The following is a 23,960-nucleotide window of genomic DNA, read 5'->3' as shown; positions in this document are numbered from 1 at the left end:
GATGATGGACACTTAGGTTGCGTCCATGTCCTGGCTATGGTAAATAGAGCTTCAGTGAATATTGTGATATGTGACTCTTTTTGAATTATGGTTTTCTCAGGGTATATGCCCAGTAGTGGGATTGCTGGGTCATATGGTCGCTCTATTTTTAGTTTCTTAAGGAACGTCCATACTGTTCTCCATAGTGGCTGTACCAATTCACATTCCCACCAGCAGTGCAAGAGGGTTCCCTTTTCTCCACACCCTCTCCAGCATTTACTGTTTGTGGATTTTTTGATGAAGGCCACAGAATGGACATTTATTGTCCCTGGTCATTTATCCTTCCCCTAGGATGCCATGTCCTATTTATGGTTTCCATAACTGCACTTCGGGCTCCTTGGGCTTCTCCACCAACTTCTCCACCAATCTCTCCACCGACCTTGCACTCATTATGATAATTGCACCCACGTGACTTTGATGGTTACACTCATCCATAGGGTCTCTGTCTTTTCAGAGCTCTATAGTGTCCACTGACATAGTGAGCCTACTGTCATGGCCTCTCCTCTGGACAGGCCAAACCTACAGAGGAGAACCACCACTGAATTTCTTAGTGGTGCTGGTAGCCCTCTCAGCAGCATGCTTCTCAGAGCCGTGGTAAATGGTGTATCCTGTGCCTTTCTGTTTGTGTTTTGCAGTCTTTTCAGTATGTCCACTCCAATATGCTCACTTCTGAATCTTTTCATCCCTTATTCCACTATTTCCATAGCAATGCTGGCATTTCGACCTCACTTAGCGTGGATCATCATGTTTTCTATACCTCTAGGAGCTGTCCTAGTAGTGAGTTTGCACCAACTCTTGTGGTCCTTGCCAGGGTATTAAATCCTATTTTCCATGGAGTGTTCCTACATTGATAAACTCTCCTCTTCCAACTTTATAGTCTAGCTCCCTTGATCAAGCGATCTCAGAATCCAATTTTATGTGTACTTTTCTAGGTCCTGCCGATCTATGCAGGCTAGGCCATGCAGCTCCTGGGGGCATAGTTACTTTCCTCCCTTATCAAGCCTAGCATGTTCATGCTGTGCCTTAACCCTTGTTATAGGCCTAGTGGCCAAGAGGGGAAGTGAAGGTACATTTTGTCTTGTGGTGGAGAAGCTTTGCATCATCTCCAAGTAAGGGGCAGGGAGACTATTAGTAGGGAAGTCAGGCCAATTCTACAGGCTCAGAGGGTTCAGCGAAATCTGGGGATTCAAGATTTTGGTGGCATCCATCTAGATATCCCCAAACTGTATGTCAGGGTCCTATTCTTTCCCAGGAAGCATCCTGACTTTGACACAGCAAACCTGTCTCCGTTGAGAATTTAATCTTCTTTGGCGCTCAATAACCACCAAATTCTATTGGTCTTATAGCTACTCTTTCACCCTGTTTCTCAAATACTTGATATATCACACCAGATCATATGTTCCCCTTCTACCAGTATACCATCCCAATTCACCACCTGGTGAAAGTCTTAACAATAATAGGACTGCCACATTGTGGCAGGGGGCTATCTGTGATCCACCTACCCCTCTGTGATGTGGTCCTCCTTGCCAACTGGGCAGTGAGTGATCTAGCTCCCAAATCCCATCTATGTGTTGACTTTCCCGGATAACACTCAGTTTCATGTGTCATAATTTGAGTTCCCCAGGAAGCCAACTCTATGACAGAATGTAGCATGCAAGATGCCTATTAAGTGATGTCTTTTGGAATAACACCTGTGGAAGGAGCAGTCCTGGGCAGAGGGGAAAGTTGAGATGCACTGTAAGCCTAACAGCAGCCTCTGCCACCCCCACAGAGAGATCTGGAGTTACAATGACCCTTCCAAATTATCCCAAGTTGAGCTGAGATGGTCAAGCCTCTATAGCCTTTCTTTGGTCAGTCACTGTGCGCTGCCCCAGAAAACTTTGTGACCTTGAGTGAGGCAACTCTCTGTACCTGTGGCAATCCCTGAAGGGGCTAACAGAGGCAGCTTTCCAACACTGCTCTCTGCACCTCAGGCAAAAAGCCCTTTATTGAAATGGGAGATGGGCTGGCACATCACGGCATCCAACACAGGCACCAACTCTTTAAGAATTGTCAATTAAAAGTAAAGAATTAAGCATTTATCCTGCCCTTCCTATGTGAATTGTATTTCAGAGTAACCAAATAGCCATGGTTGATGAGGAGAAATTCTGTACAAAGGGATTCAGTTAATAAATTACACGAAATGATGAGATTAGTTTATCATTGTTTTGCAGCCCTAATAAAATATTTTTTTTCAGGCAATGAACATCAATTGATGAAACTACAAAGTAAAAGATCAATGGGAAACTTTATAATGGAACGTTCAAGCTGCCTCTGCTTGAACCCACTGATCAATCTGAACACCACTGACTGTTAGACAGTTTGTACTTTCTGATGTGTTGCAATAGGAAGTACACAGCACCATCTCTGAGCATTCCTGTTTTAAAAAACTTTGTACTGGAATCTACTGAAGGCTTTAGAGCCAACTTCTGGTTTATAGTTATGTCAACTTTATTCCTCTAATGAGAGGAGCAACCTAAGTAACAACAAAAATAAGTAAACAGACAAATGATTATGTAGGACATTCAACAGTACAAGGGACTTGGTTTCTTCAACAACTCAATAGAATGAAGGAAAAAAAAGAGGGAAGACTGTTTTAGATTAAAGTAGATTTAAGACACATAACCAAGTACAATGTGTGTCTCTTGTTTGGATCTAGATTTAAACAAACCAAATGTAAAAAGACATTTTTTTTAGATAATTGAGGAAATCAGACTATGGCTGGGTATTAGAGAACATCAAAGAACTGTTATGAATTTTGTTTAGTGCAAAAGTGGCATTGTGGCTGTATATCTTAGAAATGTCCATATTTTTAGAGGACAATGAAGTATATAGGGTAAAATGACATGCTGTTTGAAATTTGCTCTAAAATACAGAAATAAAAAAATACAAGAATATATAAAGCAGATACAGAAAAGCCCTGATAGTTTTTAAAATTTTTTTAATTGAAATATAGTTGGTTTACAATGTTGTGTTAGTTTCAGGTGTACAGCAAAGTGATTCAGTTTTTGAATTTGAGTAATAAGTACCTGGGAATTCATTTTATCATTCTTTGTACTTTTGGGTATTTAAAAAATTTTTAAGACGCCAAAAAAAAAGACAAATTCAAAGGACCCAATGGGGGAAATAATGCTCAAAGGATATAAATATACAATAAACATTTGAGAAGATATTCAACTACACTGAAAGAGAAAAGCAAATTAGAACAATAAGGAGATAGATTTTTTTTTTTTTTTTTTGCGGTACGCGGGCCTCTCACTGCTGTAGCCTCTCCCGTTGCGGGGCACAGGCTCCGGACGCGCAGGCTCAGCGGCCATGGCTCACGGGCCTAGCTGCTCCACGGCATGTGGGATCTTCCCGGACCGGGGCACGAACCCGTGTCCCCTGCATCAGCAGGCGGACTCTCAACCACTGTGCCACTAGGGAAGCTCCACTACATGGCTTTGATCTTTCAACTTTCTGTCAATCTTTTGAATAAAAAATACTATTTCGGGCTCCCCTGGTGGCGCAGTGGTAGGCCCGTGAGCCATGGCCGCTGAGCCTGCGCGTCCGGAGCCTGTGCCCCGCAACGGGAGAGGCTACAGCAGTGAGAGGCCCGCGTACCGCAAAAAAAAAAAAAAAAAGCCATGTAGTGCTATGAACGTGGCAAAATCGCTAACTGCTTCTGGGAGGGCAAGTTGCCTCCATCTTACAGTATTCGTTAAGAGTAAATCACACACATGCTATTAGACACAACAATATTCTGTAGAAATAATTGCACCAGAAATTCATGATCTGTACCTGAGGATGTCTGAGGCAGCACTTTTTTCTTTGGCCAAAAATAAATAAATGGAAAACAACATGAACTATCACAGAGGAATGGTCAAATAATGGTTCACCTGTACCAGGGAACATTATTTTTTTTTAAAAAAATAAAAATCTCTTCTCTGTAATCAAAGTGTATATTTAATAGTACAAAAACTAGAAAATACAAACAAGAAAAAAAAGGGAAAAAATTCATAATTCCAGACCTGGAGATATCATCTTGAAATATATCATTTCAGGTGTTTCTCATTGTAGGGTGTGTGTGTGTGTGTGTGTGTGTGTGTGTGTGTGTATGCATATGTATGTATAAATGTACTTGTTTTTCCAATAAAAAAAGGTATCACGTTACACAATATGTGGTGACCTCCTGTTTCCTTAACTCCCTCATGAATATTTTCCACATGAATAAATTTTCATCTACAAATACAGCCTTTAAGAACTGCATAGTATTCCATTTTCTGGATACTGCATAACCTAACCCATTCCCTACTTTGGGGTATTTAAGTGCATTCCAATTTCTCCTTTTATAAACAGCCTCCCTGCGCGCTTGCAAAGCTTTGAAGTTGATTTGCCAATTGCCTTCTGGAAAGTTCTGGCTGTTTCTGGAGGCATTTGAGGCAAAATAGTCCGAATGCTTTCCCATCACGCGAGCCTGCTATCTCCCCAGATAGCAAAACTATAGTCTTTAGAACTTGTAAGACTTGTCTTATCCTGCCCGTTAGTCATACCGCCTAACTGGGACTCTGTTCCAGAAATCCCTGCACCCTCTCCCTCCCCTCGCCTCATTCCCGCCCCTCCCCACGCGTCCGCCCCCTCCCCCCGCGCTTTCCCGCTCGGCGGCCTGGCCTATGGCAAACGCCAAGAATTAATTAGGGGCGGGGATCAAGGAGCGGCTGTCAGGAGGTCGCCATATTTCTGTACGGCCCCGCGGCCGGCCCAGCAGTCGGCGGGTCGGGAGAGGTGCTGACAGGGCGGGGCCACCGCGCGGCGCTGCCGGCCTCACCCCTCCCGTCCCGGACAGGTGGCTGGAGCGCGCCCCGCCTCCGCCAGCTGCGGGTGGGAGCAAGCGAGGGCCAGTCCCGGACGGCCGCCGCCAGCTGCGAGCGGGAGCTAGCGAGGGCCAGTCCGGGACGGCCGGGCAAGGAGTCCGGCGGCGGCAAACGAGTATCGTGGCGGCCAAAAAAATGCTTCTGTACCGAGGGGCCCCCGCGGGCCCTGGCGCGCCGGGCAGCGCGCTGGCCCGGCCGGGCGGCGGCCCGCAGGCCTTTGGGATCCGCCTGAGCACGGTAGGTCGGGGGCCCGAGGGGGCGGACGCGCGCGCGGGTCCCGGGGCTGCGGGGGGCGCGCGGGGAGGGCCCGGCGGGCCGAGGCCTCACGCGGGACGGGACCTTCTCTCGCCCCCAGATGAGCCCCCGCTACCTGCAGAGCAACTCCAGCAGCCACACGCGACCCTTCAGTGCCATCGCGGAGCTGCTAGGTGAGTGGTGAGGGCGGGCCTGGCCGCGACCGCCCGAGGCAGCGGTGCCAACGTGGTGCCGCGGACGCGAGAGGAATGTGCGGAGCCGCGCGGGGCGGGCCGGGGCTGGGGTGGGGGCGTCGGGACCGGCCCCGGCTCCGCAGGCGGAGGAGGGGGTCGGCTCTGTCGCCAGGGACGAGGTTCCGCGGATTAAGCTGAAGAAACAAGGTGTGTCCTAAGAGTTAGGACTCCCGTGTGGTTTTTCTCTCTGGCTCGTGATGTTCCGGGCACTTTAGGATAACGTAGTTAATAATCAAAAGGAGATGCATAAAAATATCGGGCCCTGAGGCAGCTGGGCTCCACGGGCGCCGGCGACAGACGGAGGACGCCAAGCTAGCAAAGGGGCATGAAGAAAGGTCTGGAAGACGGAGTTATTTAACTTTTGGGACCAGAGAGTCTGGGAATGATGGGACATCTCTTAAGAGATGACACGAGTGCATTTGGCTCCCTGCGACTGCGGAGGGCTGGGTCCGCGGTCCACGAGCGCCCTCACACCGCTGGAATGAATACTGAGCACTTAACCTCTCGCTCCACCGATGTTTGCTTTTAAAGCGTTTTCAGTTGATCCCTTGAAGCCAAGTACACCAGCTTTTGCAGCAGTGTGCTAAATACTGTGTGGAAAGCAAAGAAGAAAAACATTCCTGGACAAAATGCAGCACATTGCAAATGTTACAAAAGCTGGAATTAGGGAGAGATGTTTATGGGGCAAGGTAGCACAGAACAAAATCTTGAAAATGGTTTCAAAGCTCCCCAGATGAGCCCCAGTTACAACTTAAGCAATCGCTGTGGCCATGCAGTGTGGATTGCCTTGGGCGAGAAGTCAGTGGGCAGCAGGAGGAGATGGTCAGGAGAGTTATTTGGAAGGGTGATGGGGAGCTTTGATGATTAGTTTGACCATAACACAGAATGCTCACAATATGTATGTTCATTAGAAGGTGAAGGGGGGAAAGTGACATTGGCACGTTTTGAATCCTAGAGAACAGGGACTATATTTTTAAGGTTTTGCACCATGCCTTGAGGGAAACTCATAGTGGAATGAGATCTAAGTGCATGTAACTTACAAAAAAGAAAAAAAGAGAGGAAAAAGTAACAATTTGCTTAGTGGGAAATGAGAGACAGAAATGTGTTGTTCCCTCACAGTGGCACTGTGCAAAACCATATGCACTTATGCTGTACTGTGTACTGAACTTTATGGGTGATTTAAAAAGTGTTCCATTTGTAATTTTGAATATATATGATTTTTGCCTTAAGTATTAACTTAACCTAATTCTAGCCTAAGCTGACCCGTATAAGTGCAAGTATACATGTGTATTATATATCAGTGCATACGTACACATCCCTGCACACATACGTACAAACACACAGATCTTAAAACCAAATCACAACTATTTGTGGTCATATAGGGAAAAGGGAGAGCAAAGTGTTAGCAGGTAATCCGAAGCTTTCATTTTAGGTTTTCCTTCATGGTTTTCTCCTCCACTTATGCATTAATTTTCTGGTGAACCCATTCATTCGATAAATATTTATTGAGCACTCACTGTGGGCAAGGCCACTGTGGTGGGTACAAAAATGAATACAACATAGGTTCATCTTCTGGTAGGGGAGACAAAACATGTACAGAAGGTTTATTATTTGTATAACTGCAAGACAGAAAGTGATATATCAGCAAAGATAGACACATTGGGTGCTGTGGGAGTTCAGAGGAAGGAGGGATGACTTCCAGCCTACCAGGAAGAGGAGGTTTAGGAAAGGCTTTGGAGAAGAGGTGACATTTGAGCTGAGATTTGAAGGATTGGGACATGTGGATATGGGTGTGGGGAGGGGAGGGCATTCCAGGCAAAAGGAACAACTGCATGAACAAAGGCATGAAGAATACTGAGTAGTTGAGTTTAATTGGAGCATGGAGTTCATGAATAGTCAAAGCTATAGGTCCTTAGAGAGTTTGCATAGAGCTTTCATAGATACATTTTTAACTATACCTTTTGGGGTAGACGGCATCATCATCATTATTATCAGCCTGCAGATAAGAATACAGAGGCTCAGAGAACTTAATTGACTTTTCCAAGATTATGTGTTTAGTAAGTGGCAGATCCAGGACTCAAACACAGACTTTTTTACTCCAAGTACCAAGCGGGGAATGAAGTTAGGAAGGTGGGCTGGGACCGAAATGTGACTGGGAGGCTTGGGTATTTGAGCTTTTAATCTGAAGTTTTCTGAGCAAGGGAATGTCATGATCAAAGCTGTGCTTCAGGAAAGTTAATCTTGCAGCGTTGTATAAGATGAATTGGAGAAAAGAGAGACGTGGCTTTGAAAGACGAGGTAGGAGGTTATCAAAATAATCCAGATGCGAGGGAATAAACTCTGTAAACTAAGAAAGTGTTGATGGCAATAGTAATATTCAATAGCAAGGTGTAAGAGAGCCTAAGGATGTATAGGGTAAGAGAGAGGGAGGACAAAAAATGACTGAAATTTCAAACTTGTGGTCATTTGAATGCTGACACTGTGTGTGTGTGTGTGTGTGAGAGAGAGAGACAGAGACAGAGACAGAGACAGAGACAGAGAGAGACAGAGAGAAAACAGAGGAAGAAGAATAGCCTTGTATCAGAAGTTGATGACCTTAATTATAGACAAGAACAGTTTTTGATACTTGCAGGATGTCGGTAGGGCTGCAGCTTGGCCCTGACAACCTTACAGGATCCTCAAAGGCCATTCCCCTGCAACAGGAGGACATGGGAGGAAGCGCTGCGTCAAAGCCATCTCCCACTCGCCATCCTGTCTCTCCAAGGATTCTGTCATGGGACACTTTCTCATTGCTTCCCGGGTTATGATGAGCTATGAAGCTTCAGTTACAATGCTCTTTTAGAAGATCAGGGGTCAGATGGTTAGGGGATAAGATAGAGTCCCTGGGGTCTGGTTTCTCATGTTCTTGCCTAAGTGGTGGGTGAGGGAAGTTAGAGGTAGAGTCCTCCCACTGAGGGTAGCATGGGCCAGGTTACGAGAGATAAGACTACTGGGATCTGGTAGCACATGAGGTTGTGTGGGCCAGGTTAGGGAATAAAGACATCCCAGGATCTGGTAGTGTAGCTCTTGTTACCAAGTCCAAGCTCAGACTGCTCGCCGCACAGCAGGCCAGTGAATCAGGAGACGAGGTGTTGAGACAAGGAATATGACTTTATTCGGAAAGCCGGCAGATGGAGAAGATGGCGGACTAGGGTGTCAAAAGAACCATCTTATCGGGGTTTGGATGCCAGTATCTTTTATAGAACAGAAGCGGGGAGGAGATGAGGAGGTAAAGTAAAAAGACCATAGGTTTTGCAAATATCCTCTGGAATGGCCAGTCTCAGGCAAGAGATGTGTTCATTTCTTCTTTCTTGCAGCCATCCACAGGTGGACTGGGTCAGGATGCTTCCCTGAACAAAGGCACTTTGGTTTAACATTCAGGCAGAGAGGCAGGATTCCCCAGGCAGGCCATTGTGTATAGACAGTATCCTTTTAGTGAACAAAAGCAGAGGAAAGCAAAGGTTAAAGTAAAAGAAACAGATCCAACATGTAGTCAGATTTGGGTCTTCCCTGTTACCCTCTCACCTAAGTGGTGGGCCAAGCGAGAGGAATAGGGGTTCTCTCACTGCCCTACCTGTTCACGGGCTAGATGGGCTGGGCCATGGGAGAAGACCGATTCCCTAGGATATGATAGCATGGGCTACGTGTTGATAAATTTTTGGAAGGTTAAGCAGCAAGAGGTAAGATTAAAGCCAGCCACCAGATTGGTGCCTTATTATTATAAGTTCATTTATTGAGGCCAATCTGTTATTATTATAATTTCATTTGTTGAGGCCAAGTGAAAGGCCACTTAAAACTGAAAGTAAGTGCAAAGCTGTGCTTACTGTGCTGCTGGCCTGTCTGCTGATCTCTCCTTCCCTGCTGCTTCAGCTGACCCTGGCCTCTGGCATGCCACCCCCGTACTCCACCCGTTTCCAGCCAAGGAGATAAAAGGTCTAGTTTCTCCTGGCCATTACCTTGTAACTCCTGAAATGCCTGTATTAAAACTCTTTGGTATGTTTCTGTAAAAAAGTACCTAGTAAAGTTTGGGTGAAATTTACAGTAAAAAGGGAAAAAATAAAAGTGATTTTTTGGTGAGAGGCCTGCAGGCTGGTTCATTGAATGTACAGTTTTATAAATGCAGGATTGGAGTTGATATGTATTATATGTTTGAATTGTGAATGTTCATAAAGTGTTAGAAAAAAATTCCTCTATGTCCCAAGTTTTCAAAGTAGAAATGATGTCCTGTTGGTTGACAAGTTAAAGGTATCAGTCTCAATGGCCTTGGCTTTCTTCCAGTAGGAGTGATTGATAGGTTCTAAAACAATTCAGGGCCTGCTTGCCAAGTAGTTTCTTGGAACAATGTAGGCAGCTTCACAATGCTGAATCCTTCTGTCAGTTAAAGAAAAAAACCTGCTGCCTCTTATTACAAAGTAAAACACTGTATTTCTGATAAAGCCACTATCGCATGTCAGACTTAAAATTCCTGCCAAAAGTTGACCCACTCGATTTACCACGTGCCACAAGGCTTGGCACCATCTAGTCCTTAAAGATTGACTATATCAGACCTTTTAACCCCCTTCTGGGGCTATCGGTGATGCCTTTCTGCTGTTAAGACTTTTTGGGTTACAATCAGTGACAGCTTTATCAGTGACTCTGGCAACACCATTGTGGCCCTTGAAATTAATCTGTCTTGTTTTATTTGATGGACATTCCACACATTTAAGTGGTTGTAACTGATACTGTTAATCGTGTTATAAAAACTGATATTTTGAATATGTGTGATACTTCTCTTGCTTGTAAGGGAGGTTCCCAGTAGAGAAACGCCATGATCTGAACATTGGTAGTGGGACGAGTATACAACCAGAACCCTACCTGGATCTCTCAGCCCAGCCACATGGTATCAGTAAATCAGTGTAGGATCCCAGGGAAAGGGAAACAGGTGGAAGGGAAGGTCTTTGTCTTGATTAAACAGCTAGTAAAGACAGGAGTGCTTAAGGAACCTATCCAACAGATTGCACAAACTGCCCTCCCACTTGGGCCAGTGAGCCCTAATGAGACTTTTGTACCACATGTGTTAGTGACTGACAATTACGTAAACTGGCACCTGTGGCAAAAAGATGTGGCTATTAGACAATGGCACCCCCTGGGGTTGTAGACATGGCACATATGTTAGAATATGGCTATATTGGATGTCTTTGGAGTCTTAAATAATTAACCCATTGTGAAGACCTAACTCAGAAAGAATCGTGAAACTTTCTGTATTTATATTTCCTACTTTAATTCTATGTTCTCCATTTAATGAGGGTTAAACAGCCTCACCTTCAAGACTATTACAGAGTGCCTAAGCAGAATCACTCCTCTAAGCATGCTTACTACGATCATTGGGATTTAGGCAGACAGTTAGTGTTTTGGTTTTGAACCTGTAACTCTTTCAGTGCCTCTTAGGCTATAAACAAGGATGATGATAATATCTGTGTTCTTCAGTGGAGGAGGTGATGTAAAAAAGAAGTAAAAAATAAAATCTTCACAATAAACTCTAACGCGTGTGGTATGTATCTATTTGTACCAAAGTTGCAGATTCAACTCTTCTCCATAATCACCCTTTACTGTATACGTTTGTGAGCAGTAAAGTGGCTAAAAAGACAAGAAGTGATAAGATGAAAATGGAGCAAAATGCTTGAAGTATATGGAGGAGTTATTTTTCCCACAGTCTCTGAAGTCTGAAGAGAGAAAGCAGATTGCACATCAGTCATCATATGAAATCTAGAAATCAGCTTCACAAACCCATCTGCCATCATACCTATTTTTCCCTATACCATTAATGCTCCCTGCTCCCTTCTGGGACATTCACATGAAGGGAATAAAGGACAGTTTCTATGCCTTAGGGGCACTGAACTAGAGATTTTAATAGAATATTAGAAAAAGAGATCTAATATCACAGATTTCTACCTTTTGCAGATAATGCTGTAGATCCAGATGTATCCGCCAGGACGGTCTTTATAGATGTTGAGGAGGTCAAGAATAAATCTTGTTTGACCTTTACTGATGATGGATGTGGGATGACACCTCATAAACTACACCGAATGCTCAGGTAAAGATGTCTTCATTCTTTTTCTCTTGTCTTGAGTTCATGAACTCTATTTAAGGCTTAATAATTTTCCTTTCCCTTTATTCATTCAACAAATATTTATTGAGCAGCTGTTATGTGCTAGGGCACAGGTTATGAAATAGTCACTCTTCTTGCCCTCACAGAACTTAGAGTCTAGCTGGCAATTCAGACAGTCAAGCAATAATCATAACAAAAAACGATAGGTATAATGATAGAAAAGTATAGGATGCAATGAGATAACTCATCAGGGGAGCCCAATCTGATCCAGGAGGTCAGGCAAAGCCTCTTAGATGAAGTGATATTTAAGCTGAGATCTAAGGGGTGAGTAGTAGAATTCAATGAGGTAAAGAAGCAGGGGGGCAAGGGATGAGAGTCCAGGCAAAAATAACAGCATGGGTAAAAACCTGGAGGTCTTCACTGGTCTAAGACCTTTGCAAACTTATATTAACTTAAATTCACTCTTAGGTCAGGAGTATTGGCGTTGGAACAATTTATGGATTGAACCATGAACATGCCTGGGTATAATCAAGGCCCACGAAAGATAAATAGAGGACATCATACACATAATCTTTGAAAGTTTTGCAGTAGAATTACAGGGTTAGGAAATTCTCTTTTCTAACTGCTGAAGCTGGTGATAACAGATTTCTCTTGCCACTGTCAGTTCATTTAATTACTTTAAAAGGTTTGTAGTTAAGAATGTAAGTTTGTACTTTATCATCTTCACATATCACTCAGTAAAAGATGAGTGTTTCCTCAACTCCTTCCTTCTCTCTTCCTTTTTTTAGCAGATGAGGTTGATTACTCTCCATGAGGCTTCCTGAACTAGCATGTGAAGCATGAGTACCAGTGGAGGGGTTCTGTGGAGGAGGGAACGGGCTCTGAACTATAAAAATGGAAAAAATTCATTTGGTTGTAGTTCTCTTTGAAGGTATTCTAATTCTATAACCCTGTTTGTAGGGAAATCCCTTTGATCCATCAAAGAAAAGAAGTGAAATTTGGACATAACCAATTATAAATTTGGTTATGTTTTACCACTCAGCAATCTGTGTACCTTATGTCTCAGATCCTTATAATTTGAAGAATATCTGAGGAAAGCTTCTAGAAGTGAGATAAGAGTGCGGCCAATATGTTGATGAAGGTATGGAGTTGGCCCTATTTTTAAACTTATAGCCTCACTTTTATCTCCTAAAATTAATATTTTATATAAAGAAAAAGAGGATTTTAGATGGGATGGAACCAAAATATTTATGTGTCTAATTCTGTATGTACTAGTTTTTTTTTTCTAAAATCACTTATTCTCTTATTGGTTCCTTCCCCCCACACCTTATCCCGGTGACATGGGTGTCAAATAGTGGGCCCGACAAATCTTACTACCTTCTATGTTGTCTGTGGAACTACATCTGTGAGACTTGGTGCTTACAATTACAAGGCAAGAGGAAGGAGGAGGATGGTTTCGAAATAATTGCAGCAACTTTTGTTCCAGATTCTTTCAACAAATTTTTACCGAGCACTTTTGTGAGAGTCACTGGAGATAAAGTGGTGAACCAGGCAGACATGATCCTTATTGCCAAGGGGCTGGCAGTTTAATGAGAAAGATATAAAATAATTGACTAGTAATACAACTACATAGGTTATTCCACTAGTGGTAAGTGCTATGAAGGAAGAGTATAGTTTCTATGAGGGTATATAGTGGAGGGATCTAATCTAGTCTGTGGAATCAAAAAAGGCTACCATGCAGCTCGGTGCTTTGTGACCACCTAGAGGGGTGGGATAGGGAGGGTGGGAGGGAGACACAAGAGGGAGGAGATATGGGGATATAGGTATATGTATAGCTGATCCACTTCGTTATAAAGCAGAAACTAACACACCACTGTAAAGCAATTATACTCCAATAAAGATGTTTTAAAAAAAAAAGGCTATCATGAACAAATGACATTTGAGTTCAGATATGAAGGATGTTTTGTTCCCAAAAATCAGGCAGGAACTACAGTAGCCATAGGATTTTTTGGCATTATCATGCCAAATATGTTTCCCATTAATTTAAGCTGGCAGTTGTTCCTCATATTTGAAAATTAATTTCAGAGAATTTTTTAAAATTTTGTTGAAGTATAGTTGATTTATAATGTGTTAATTTCTGCTGTACAGCAAAGTGACTCAGTTATACATATATATATATATATATATATATATATATATATTCTTTTTCATATTCTTTTCCATGATGGTTTATCACAGGGTATTGATATAGTTCCCTGTGCTATACAGTAGGACCTTGTTGTCCATCCATTCTATATATAATAGTTGGCATCTGCTAATCCCAAACTCCCAATACTTCCCTACCCCTCTCCCCCTTGGCAGCCACAAGTCTGTTCAATTTTAGAGAATTTTTAAAATGAGTCCTGGATTATGTATAGTTATATGTGTTGGATTTTATTTCTGATCATATCTTAAAATAAACTTGAATCTGTTAGAAGGTCCCATTTATTTAAAAAAGATTATTTAGTCCAATTCTAACTTCCAGCCAGGGATTCCACTTACCACAATTTGTTTTAAAATAGTTGAACTTTAGAGGTAACTTTGAAAATTATTATTAAGTATATTAATTTTTCTGTTTGTGGTTTGGAGGCATATTATTTTTGTATTTGGAAAAAATAAGAGGTAACTATGCAAAATTATTAAGCCTACAGAAATTCTATTTGACCTGTAACATTTGTTATAATCTTATTCACGTTTTCCAACTTTTTATGCTACTCTTATATTTTCAGGCTAATAAAATAGTTATGTAACTGAAACAACAGTTTCTCCCATAAATGCAGAATCCCATGAAAATCAAGTTAAAAAGAAAAAGCCTATCATTAAATTCCTTTAAGGTCCACAATTAATTCTCTTTAGCTTATGGGGATAGTGTGTGAACCAACTAGTCTATATATTCAGCTGCCTTTTTCAGCAAGTTGGAAAACCTCTCTTAAAGGTCAAGGATTAAAAGCAGCCACAGATCCATGGATTGAAGGTATTTGCTACCTCTGATCAGAACTGCATTTCCTAGTAGGTCTGTTCTTCTAAAACAACAGCCAGAGAATAACAGTGTGCTTAGCATTCTTTCATTATTTTATACAACATACTACATCACCAGTGTATTTAGGGAACAGCAGTACCTACCCTTGTATGTCCATGAATTTGCTAAGGTTTTTTTTCATTGATCAAAGTCCCAATTTAAATTTACCCCTCTAGATTCTAGAATCTTGACATTTTAAGGAACTTGGGAGCAAGCTGCTATTTTCCTGGATTCCACTCAAAGAGCCCCCTTGGTGTGTAAACACCATTGTCTCTTACACGCGAGGATAGAATAGGACTTAATGAAGAGAAACCACCTGTCTAACCAAACTATATAAGATATATTCCTACAATTCTGTTATTTATTGTTAAGGGTTTTATATTAGGTAGTTATTTGATTGGTATCTGGCATCTATTCTGCGATTTTCAGTTAAATAGAATACCTAATATGGGAATGCAAGTGGAATAAAAGAACACACGGGAAGAGTTAAGGGTAACATAACAACACCAACATACTGAGCTTCCAGCTCCTCTCATCTCATTATTCTCATCCTTTTCCATTTCTGGTTCTGGCCCTGCCCCACTACTTATCTTCTCAACCTTATATAGTCATTTAGTCTCCCCAAACCATAACACAATGAAAGTTTATACTTACAAAGGAAGAAAGACACGCTAGATGGCAGAACAGGCAGGAAAGGTAAGGAAATTAAGGGAGTAATATAGTCTCCCTATTTTCACCACTTCCCCTTGAGCACCTAATTGAAGCTTTGGTGGCATTAGAGTAGGTTTAAGTCCAAATAACCTTATAGATCCATTTCACATGGTAGGTAACGTTACTGTTTATGAAGAGCCCTGAGTTTTAGATATGATATTAGAACTCAAGTAGAGGTAGAGGATAGCACATGACAATTCTCAGAATGACTTCTAGAGTTAGTTTAAAATTAAAATTTGAATACTACTTTATAAGTTATAATATATTGTACATACAGTGTATCATTTAACCCTCCTAACGACCCTATCGTTTTTAGGTAATTCTTCCACAGGAGGAAAAGGAATGCCTGAATCTTACCAACTTCTTTAAGTTTACTTCCTGGAATGCTAAGACCCATAGACTGCAGAAGCTCAATGCTCTTTTGGTATTTTCAAAGGACCTACTGTCCTAGAAATTACCTTTTTATGTGGTTGGATTTATTTGTTGGATACACAAAGCTCCTATAAAGTGTCTACTCTAGAGGGACACAATGATGTTATCGTTTAACACTTTGAAATAGAAAATTAAAAGGTGGTACCCCTTCCTCAGGAAGTGAACACAAACCCCGGCCTCCAGGAAGTAGAAATCAGGCACCTCAACCCAATTAAAAGAATAAGAGCCAAGGCCAAGCTGCTCAGCCATGGCAGGTAGAACATCTATTTTATTGATGTTGGAGAAGCGTCTAATCTGTAATATACGAAATCCTTCCTTAGACTGTAAACCATGAGGGCAAGAACCATGTCTCTTTTACTAACAGTTGTGTCTCCAGTGCTTAGCATGATGCACAGCACATAGTAGGTACTCAGTAAATATTTATTGAATGAATGGTAGTGTACAACATTGTAAACTTAGTCCATCTAGAGAGAACTAATCCTTAAAAAATTAGTTGCATTTGTAATGAGAGAAGATACATGAAGATAATAATCATTTTCTAGATTTCATATCTTTAATTTTTTTTTGGTTCGGTCATTTTGTTGTGTGTTTGAATGGAAAATATAAGAAAGAGAAAGGATCTGGCTCCCAGATTAAGCTGATCATAAGGGGCTACAGAGATTGTTGAGGTGGCTCGGTGAAAGGCCCTTAATAAAACAAGGGAGACTTTATACTGCAGCTGTTTGCTGATATTCACAGGCAGAACTACCTATTTTTATCCCTTGGCCACATTCCAATGAACTGTCCCAGCAGATGGAGCAGAGGGTAAGAACTGGAAGTGTTATCCTTTGAGTGAATAGTTGAAATTGTCAAGATATATAACCTCTGACTTACAGATTTCTAGAGAGTGATATGACCAGGTTGGGGATGCCTAGCCTAGTACCTCTGACTAGTGCTAGTGCCAGTTATCTGGTACTCTTGTTACCCTCTCTAGGGTGTACTCTGAAATAACCACCCTTTTCATCTTCCCCTAACTTTACTATTAGCAATCACAGCTATTTTATCTAGACAAGAAAGGCAGCTGCCCCATGGCCTTCTGCAGCTCTCTCTGTGAGTGAAAAGAGGCCGCCTTTACATTTATAAAGTGTGACTCTAATGTAGCAGAAGCGTTTATGTACACACAGACCACACAGGAAAATCAGTCCCATTACCCTGTAGTTATTTCCTATGTTTTTAACTTAATAATTTTGCCCAGAAATACCAAAAGGAAGAAAAAAGGAAGGACTTTTTTTTTTTTTTTTTTTGCTGTACGTGGGCCTCTCACTGTTGTGGCCTCTCCCGTTGTGGAGCACAGGCTCCGGCTGCGCAGGCTCAGCGGCCATGGCTCACGGGCCCAGCCGCTCCGCGGCATGTGGGATCTTCCCGGACCGGGGCACGAACCCGTGTCCCCTGCATCGGCAGGCGGACTCTCAACCACTGCGCCACCAGGGAAGCCCGGAAGGACATTTTATAAGTGTTCTTCATTTGAAAGCCAGACATTCTGCCTACCTGTCTTAGGATGCTTTTTACCTTTCTGATTTCTTTTTTCTTGTGTAATTACAGCTTTGGCTTTACAGACAAAGTAATAAAGAAGAGCCAGTGTCCCATCGGGGTCTTTGGTAATGGTTTCAAGTCAGGCTCCATGCGACTAGGAAAGGACGCTCTTGTCTTCACCAAGAATGGGGGTACTCTCACTGTTGGACTCCTATCACAGACCTATCTGGAATGTGTCCAGGCCCAAGCAGTTATTGTACCAATTGTTCCATTCAACCAGCAAAACAATATCCTTTCTGGAAATGGAAAATGTTAGTTAAAAATTAGTCTAATCTGACTATTCTGATAGAAACCTCTTTCTACAGGTCGAATCCAGCTATCAAAAGTTTTCATATTTAAAGAGGTATTCAGGTGTCTTAAATTTAACTGGAATTTCACCCTATTAAATATTTTTTTAAATAAATGGATCATTGACAGAATCTTAGAATTATATTGCAGTTTTCACTGTTAGGCGATTTGATCTATATACTATCTCCCCACTCCCACCACTCCTGTGGTAAATTTCCCTAGGGCCTTTTCTTTTTTTTTTCCCCTAAGGGTAGTTACATTTGCGTCACTCTCCTAGAAACATACCATTTATCAGCTTATCTGACAGCTGAATAGCTCACTTTTCTATACCTGGACAAGCTATTATTTCTGTTAGACACCAGGTGTCTTTACGCAGGCAGTATAGCAATAAAGTTTGAACTCATTGCTTCCAAAGAGTTGAAAAATTCAGCCTTTGAACTATTTCTTAAGTATAGGACTGTCTTAATTTACATTATATCTTTGAAGCTATATTCTGCAGGCATAACTGATTTTGGCTTTTGTCTCTACAACCTTTCTGCGTTTCCCCCCTTTCCTTTCTTCTGTAGCAGTAATGCCCATGCTTTATATCTATATGTCTATATTTTGTCTAAACGGGCAACCCAAAAGGCCGATCTTCCTGACTGATAGCATCCTCTTAAGATATTAATTTTTCTTTGACTATACTTGGTTTTACAAAAAATGATTATAACTGAGGATTCCTTGCCCAGCCTAGAAGCCATCTTGAACTATTCAATTTTCAACAGTGAAAATGACCTGCTGTCCCAGTTTGATGCCATCCCAGGCAAAAAAGGCACTCGTGTTCTCATTTGGAACATCCGCAGGTATAGTATTCCAAGAGTGATAGATTCTAATAAGCAAAAGCACGATGATGAAGCATATTTTAATAAATCGCTCTAGAGAAGCAAAGTAGATAAATTTTGATACATGTTTGTATATCATTGCACACCTATCCTTAACCTTCTTAGAAGCACAGCTCTGTTTGAGACAGTGCTTCTTATTGGTAAAACGTGGAGCTTGATAAGATGGAGACCTACATACATATCCTGAAGCTATTACTGTCAAGACAGTTCAACGTTATTCTAAAATCTTCAGAATCCATTATAAATATCTATTTTATATTCACGGACACTGTTTTGAGATAGGTCAATGATAGTTAGTTTACCTATTTGCAGTGAAAATGAAGTAAGAGAAAGAGAAATTAGGGTAACAAAGCACAATACAATCTTTAAATAATAAGGACCTCTGTATTACTGTTTTCAGAGTAGCTGGATTAGAAGTGGAAAAATCTTCAAAGCAGTTTGAACTATAATGAAGCTGGCTTCAGGTCATGTATTTAGAGCTAATAAAATAACCTAGAAATACTTTGGGATATGTCATTTGTTTAACTTTTTCATGTTAAATGGAGCACAGTGTCCACTGAAACCTAAAAACCTTTAATATAAAATAGAGGTGTTACTCTTATGTTTAATAGAACAGAGTATCAGATATATTCATTCTTCTTTTTTCTCCATAGGTCAAGTATTTTGCCTCATTTCTTAGTTGGGTAAAACTTAGATAAAAACCATGCTGCTTTATATAGAAAGTACTTTGCATTAAAAAGAAAAAAAGTAAGGTAATTTACATCTTCCTGTGTCCTACTGCGAAAACCTCAAGTAATATAATTTATATTATAAAGGATCATTTTCATGAGCCATTTCCAGTGATTTAAAAACAATAAGCAGACTTTTTCTTTGTATATTGTTTCTCAGTTATATGGTACTAGGTGTTATATAAATAAAGGATTCTGTGGTCCAATAACTTTGGAAAAAGCTGGCTTAAACAAAGCTTACCATGTTGCTTTATTGTAGGACTTCTCGGAGGCTTTAATATGCTAATGTTATTTCAAAATACATTGAAAACGTTTAAGAGAGCAATGTAGAATGCAGTGTTTCCCAATTTCAAAAAAAAATGTTTCTCCAGACCTCCTTTCCTTGGATGGTGAATGGTGAGCACCAGAGAGGACAGGGAATCTCCTCAGAGTACATGCGTTAGAGTGGGGTGGGGTAGCAAGAGTCAGGATTATCCTGCAAAATACAGGATATACTATTATAGTGACATGAGCTTTATACAGGATACGTATCATAGTGGCTCTGGTTCAGCCCTGAAGAAGGAGCTACATTTTCAACACAGCAGCTCTGAGCTTCTGAAACCCCCAGTATGAGGGAGGTATCCCTAGAGCTTGAGGTGGCTCTGGGAGCCAGGAATTGTTTCTCAATTTTATTTGATTATACAGGCTTTATTTATCTCTTTATTTCTTATTTAAGAGTATCTTGGGGGACTGCTGTCCCACAGAACAAATTTGGGGGACCATTGTTCTGATACGTATTTTTTCTCTGTAACCCATCATTTGTTTTGCATTTTTTCCAGTAACAAAGATAGGTCTTGCCTTTTTTCCCTGGCCGTTGTTAGTGATGTAGCCCAGGGTCTTGGAATGGACCATATTTAGGTGACCCAAAGGGATTTTGAGAAGAAATGATCCTAAGGAAAACAGTATGAGTACTATTATATTTAAATGGTAATTCTAGAAGACTAACAAGTATATGCTGTTTCTGTCACAACCTTTTTTTTTCCTTCTAAGAAATAGAATTAGATCTGGGAAAATCTTAGTAGTCCTTATACTACTGCTAAAGTTAGAAAGAGTAGGTTTTGATTCATCTGTCTATTCATTTGGGGGAAATGATGTTGAATGACCTACCCAACAATACCCAGAAAGTTGGGATCTGTTTCCAGATCCTGCCTCGAGGATAGCTGGCATCCATTTGATTTATCAGATCACAGACATTCCCACCTTCCTTTTTTTTTTTTTCTTTCCTTCTGTGCTTTGTATCACATCTCTATGAAACTTAGTAGATTTGTTTAGGCTGGAAAGGCCCTTGAATATTGTGTGATCTTCAAAGCAAGTAATGTGTAGTTCCTTTGAATTGGTAGTCAGGGAAAGAAATAGGTATCTGAGTTTTGGCTCATGTTGTTTCTTTTCTCTTGGGTTCCTAGTGCATTTTTGTCCTTTGGAGCCAGTTTTTGTTAGATTGGTACTTGTCTCTTTTACCCAGAAATAAAGATGGAAAGTCTGAGTTGGACTTTGATACAGATCAGTATGATATCCTGGTATCAGACTTTGGCACAGAAGAAAAAGAGACTGGTGGCATTACCTCTGAGCTGCCAGAAACAGAGTATTCTTTACGGGTGAGTAAGAGTGGTTTTTCTTCAACAATGAGAGGTAAGATACCCTGTAACATGAAAATATTATAAAACAAGGTCTCACTTTAGTTATATAAAGATGACAACCTTTTGACCCTATGCTAGGATTCCCTTTCACTGTCTCCACTGAAACAATGTAGCTAATATAGTCAGTAGCACTTAGTGTGGTAGTTGATTTAGAATAACGAGGTATAGAAACTGAGTCAAATATTTGCCCAGATTAGATCTCAGTTGCTAGCAGAGTCAGTAGATGGTAGCAACAGGGATGTCAGTAGAATTGGCAATATTGTGTAATAATTTTCCCTTCACTGTTCCATAGGCATTTTGTGGCATTCTATATATGAAGCCACGAATGAAAATTTTTCTGCGTCAAAAGAAGGTGACTACCCAGATGATTGCCAAGAGCCTGGCCAATGTAGGATATGATATATATAAACCTACCTTCACAGTATCCTTACAACTACATGAAGCTGACCTCTTTGTTTCAGGATTAGATTTCCAAGTTGGCACAGAAAAACAGAAACCTTTCCTTTTCCAATTCAAAAATGTGTGTTATAGTACAAACCCTATTTTAGGTGTCTAAGGAGGTATTTGTTGAATGCCAATCTGTGTGCCAATTTTATCAGAAATCAACTGGAAATTATTAAAATAATACAGCATCCTGAGACTTTAGAGATTCTGGTTCAGTAGATTCTGAATCTTTTTTTAATAAGAAATATTTATTTATTTAAATGAATAGCCAGGTTTTAGAGTCTCTGCTATAAGGACTGATTCACACTGTTTGGTTTGTACTGGAATTTTGTTATATATATATATATTACATTGATTGAAATAAGCAAAATGTTGACTACAACTTGTTCATCTTTTGGACATACTATGATTTTTGCTGTAACAAGTCCAGACTTACGTTGATAAAAGTTAGGAGATTGGAAATTAAAAGTTGATTTTCTAGGGTGAGATAAATCTTCAACAGATTTGACATGGATTTCTTGGTACTTCTCATATTGGCAGCCACTCAGAGAAGTAATTACTCATTTTCACTTCTACCCTCCACCCCACCCCATTGCCCTGGGAATGGATTTCAGACACTTGAGGAAATCTTAAGATGAGCTTTGGAAATTAGGTCCATCTTTGTTGATGGATTTTGGGGTCAAAAAAGTCTTTGAAAGGGTGAGAGTTCATAAGCAGTTATGAAGAATTGCTCTTGTAATTTATTTTCTAATAATAAGCTCAGCTCTTTGCCCAAGAAACATGTTCACACTCTGTTTGCTTTATCAAAGTCATTATCTAGCTTACTTTGTCTTTATTCCCCTGACCAAAAATTAGAAAATGCCATTCCCTTTTTAAATAGCCATATGGTTGTTACTCATAAGCAGATTGATTTTCTCCTTTTGAAGAACACAACCCTTGTCTACTGTGAAAGTTTTTTTTAAAGCCCTAAACAAACCCAGCTTAACAAAGCCAGAGCTAACGTTGTTAGCATCTGTAGGTAAATTAGTTATAATATCACTATGTAGCTAGGATCTTTGTGCCATAGGTTTAACAGAGCCAGTCTAAAGAAGTGACTTTCAACTACTGTCTCAGGATATACCACATTTCTACCTCCAGCTTCTTTCTTCTGTGGGTTTCTCTCAGGGTACCTCCTATGCATGCATTCTGTATGTACCTGAGCTCTTCTCAACCTCCCTTCCCATTAAACTGGTTACCTTTCCCTATTAGAATTTGGGCTAAACGAATTCACTATAGGCATGAGTAAAATGAAACTTCTAATAAAATTTCCCCTAAAGTCACTGAGGGAAAAGACTACTGATGCTGACTTATTTATTCCTCAGTTCAGTTAGCAAAGGCTTCTTCTCTCCTCTTGTCCTTTCTCCTTATTCTAATTTGGGGAATCTCCTACCCCAGTGTACTTCCACCCCATAATTTAGAATTTAAAAGTACACAACAGAAAGAATTTGACTGTCTTTATCTTTAAAATGTTAATTTTATGGTGTAGAATTTTGGTTTTTTGTTTGGGGCAGTTTTGCCCTGTTTTGTTTTTTCATTGGAATAGGGCCTTATTTGAGATTTGATTTGAGCTTCTGGAGTCCAGAACATTATATGTTCTGAACCAAACATTACTGTTAATGTACCCACTCATATCATGTCTTCATATCATACCTGACCCACTTGTCACATGGATTTGATGCAAGTAGCTTGTTACTTAGAGGGGGAAATGGAGATCAGTTTTTGAAAAAGTAACAAAAATAAGTTTTCATTTAACTCATTTGGACATGAAGATTTCTTAGTATTTGTTTTAATGAAAATCTCAGTTTCTCTATCTCCTTTATCTTTCTCACTCTATTACCTTGGTTTTTAAATCAAATAGGAGCTGCTAAAAACTCATAAATTATTCATGTTTTATGTATAATACTTAGTTCTCTTTATTTCATTTATCCAAGCTTGTTAACTTCTTCCCATGAAATATATTACAACAGGGCTATTTATTGTCCTTTACCTTTAAAAGTGGTTTTTTTCTTCATGGTTTTGCTTTCATTGTGTTTTGTATGATTAGCCAGACTTACCTTATTGCATGTAACTGTGTGAATTTGTGTTGTACCATGTACCTTACCTAGCAGCAAATTAAGCAATTAGCAAGGGTTAAGAAACGTTCTGTGATTTATGAATTTTTAGATCGCTGATGGTATTTTGATATATTTTCTTATAGTCTTTTCAATGTATACATTTATAGTATATATTTTTAGATGATACTTGTTTTTCTGAACATTTCCTAATGTTCCCAAATACTTTTCAAAGACATAATTTTAAGAGCTGCATAACAGACCATGTGGATACACCAACATTTATTTAGTCATTCCCTTATTGTCAAACATCTAAATTATTTATGTTTTTTTAGCCATTATAAATCACTGATAAATTTCTGTAACTCATAAACCTTTATGGTCTTCTCTGACTGTTTCTGTAGGATAAATTCTTGAAAGAGAATTACTTGTTCAAAGGTTAAGAATATTTTTAAAGCTATTGCTACTGATTTTTTAAATGCCTTCTAGAAAGGTTATACCAGTTTACATACAATGGTGTTTGATGTTTTTTGC

The 23,960-nt window shown here is 40.4% G+C and overlaps 1 protein-coding gene across 2 annotated transcripts in view; it reads left to right on the top strand.

Moving 5' to 3' along the window:
* Positions 1-5,066: 5,066 nt before the first annotated feature.
* MORC4 (MORC family CW-type zinc finger 4) overlaps positions 5,067-23,960 on the top strand; it is a gene marked incomplete at both ends in the record, with an annotated part of 50,027 nt that continues 31,133 nt past the window's right edge. For both annotated transcript variants that reach the window (XM_079727534.1, XM_079727535.1), the window contains 7 exons: positions 5,067-5,168; positions 5,287-5,359; positions 11,399-11,531; positions 17,329-17,546; positions 18,302-18,449; positions 20,718-20,850; positions 21,185-21,313. In XM_079727534.1, the coding sequence (XP_079583660.1) occupies positions 5,067-5,168; positions 5,287-5,359; positions 11,399-11,531; positions 17,329-17,546; positions 18,302-18,449; positions 20,718-20,850; positions 21,185-21,313 (936 nt within the window). The remainder of the gene's footprint in view (positions 5,169-5,286; positions 5,360-11,398; positions 11,532-17,328; positions 17,547-18,301; positions 18,450-20,717; positions 20,851-21,184; positions 21,314-23,960) is intronic.

This window comes from Hyperoodon ampullatus (assembly GCF_949752795.1).
Source record: "Hyperoodon ampullatus genome assembly, chromosome: X".
NCBI classification, from domain to species: Eukaryota; Metazoa; Chordata; class Mammalia; order Artiodactyla; family Ziphiidae; genus Hyperoodon; species Hyperoodon ampullatus.
The sequence above is the reverse complement of the archived record's forward strand: the minus strand, read 5'-3'. Positions and strand labels throughout refer to the sequence as shown.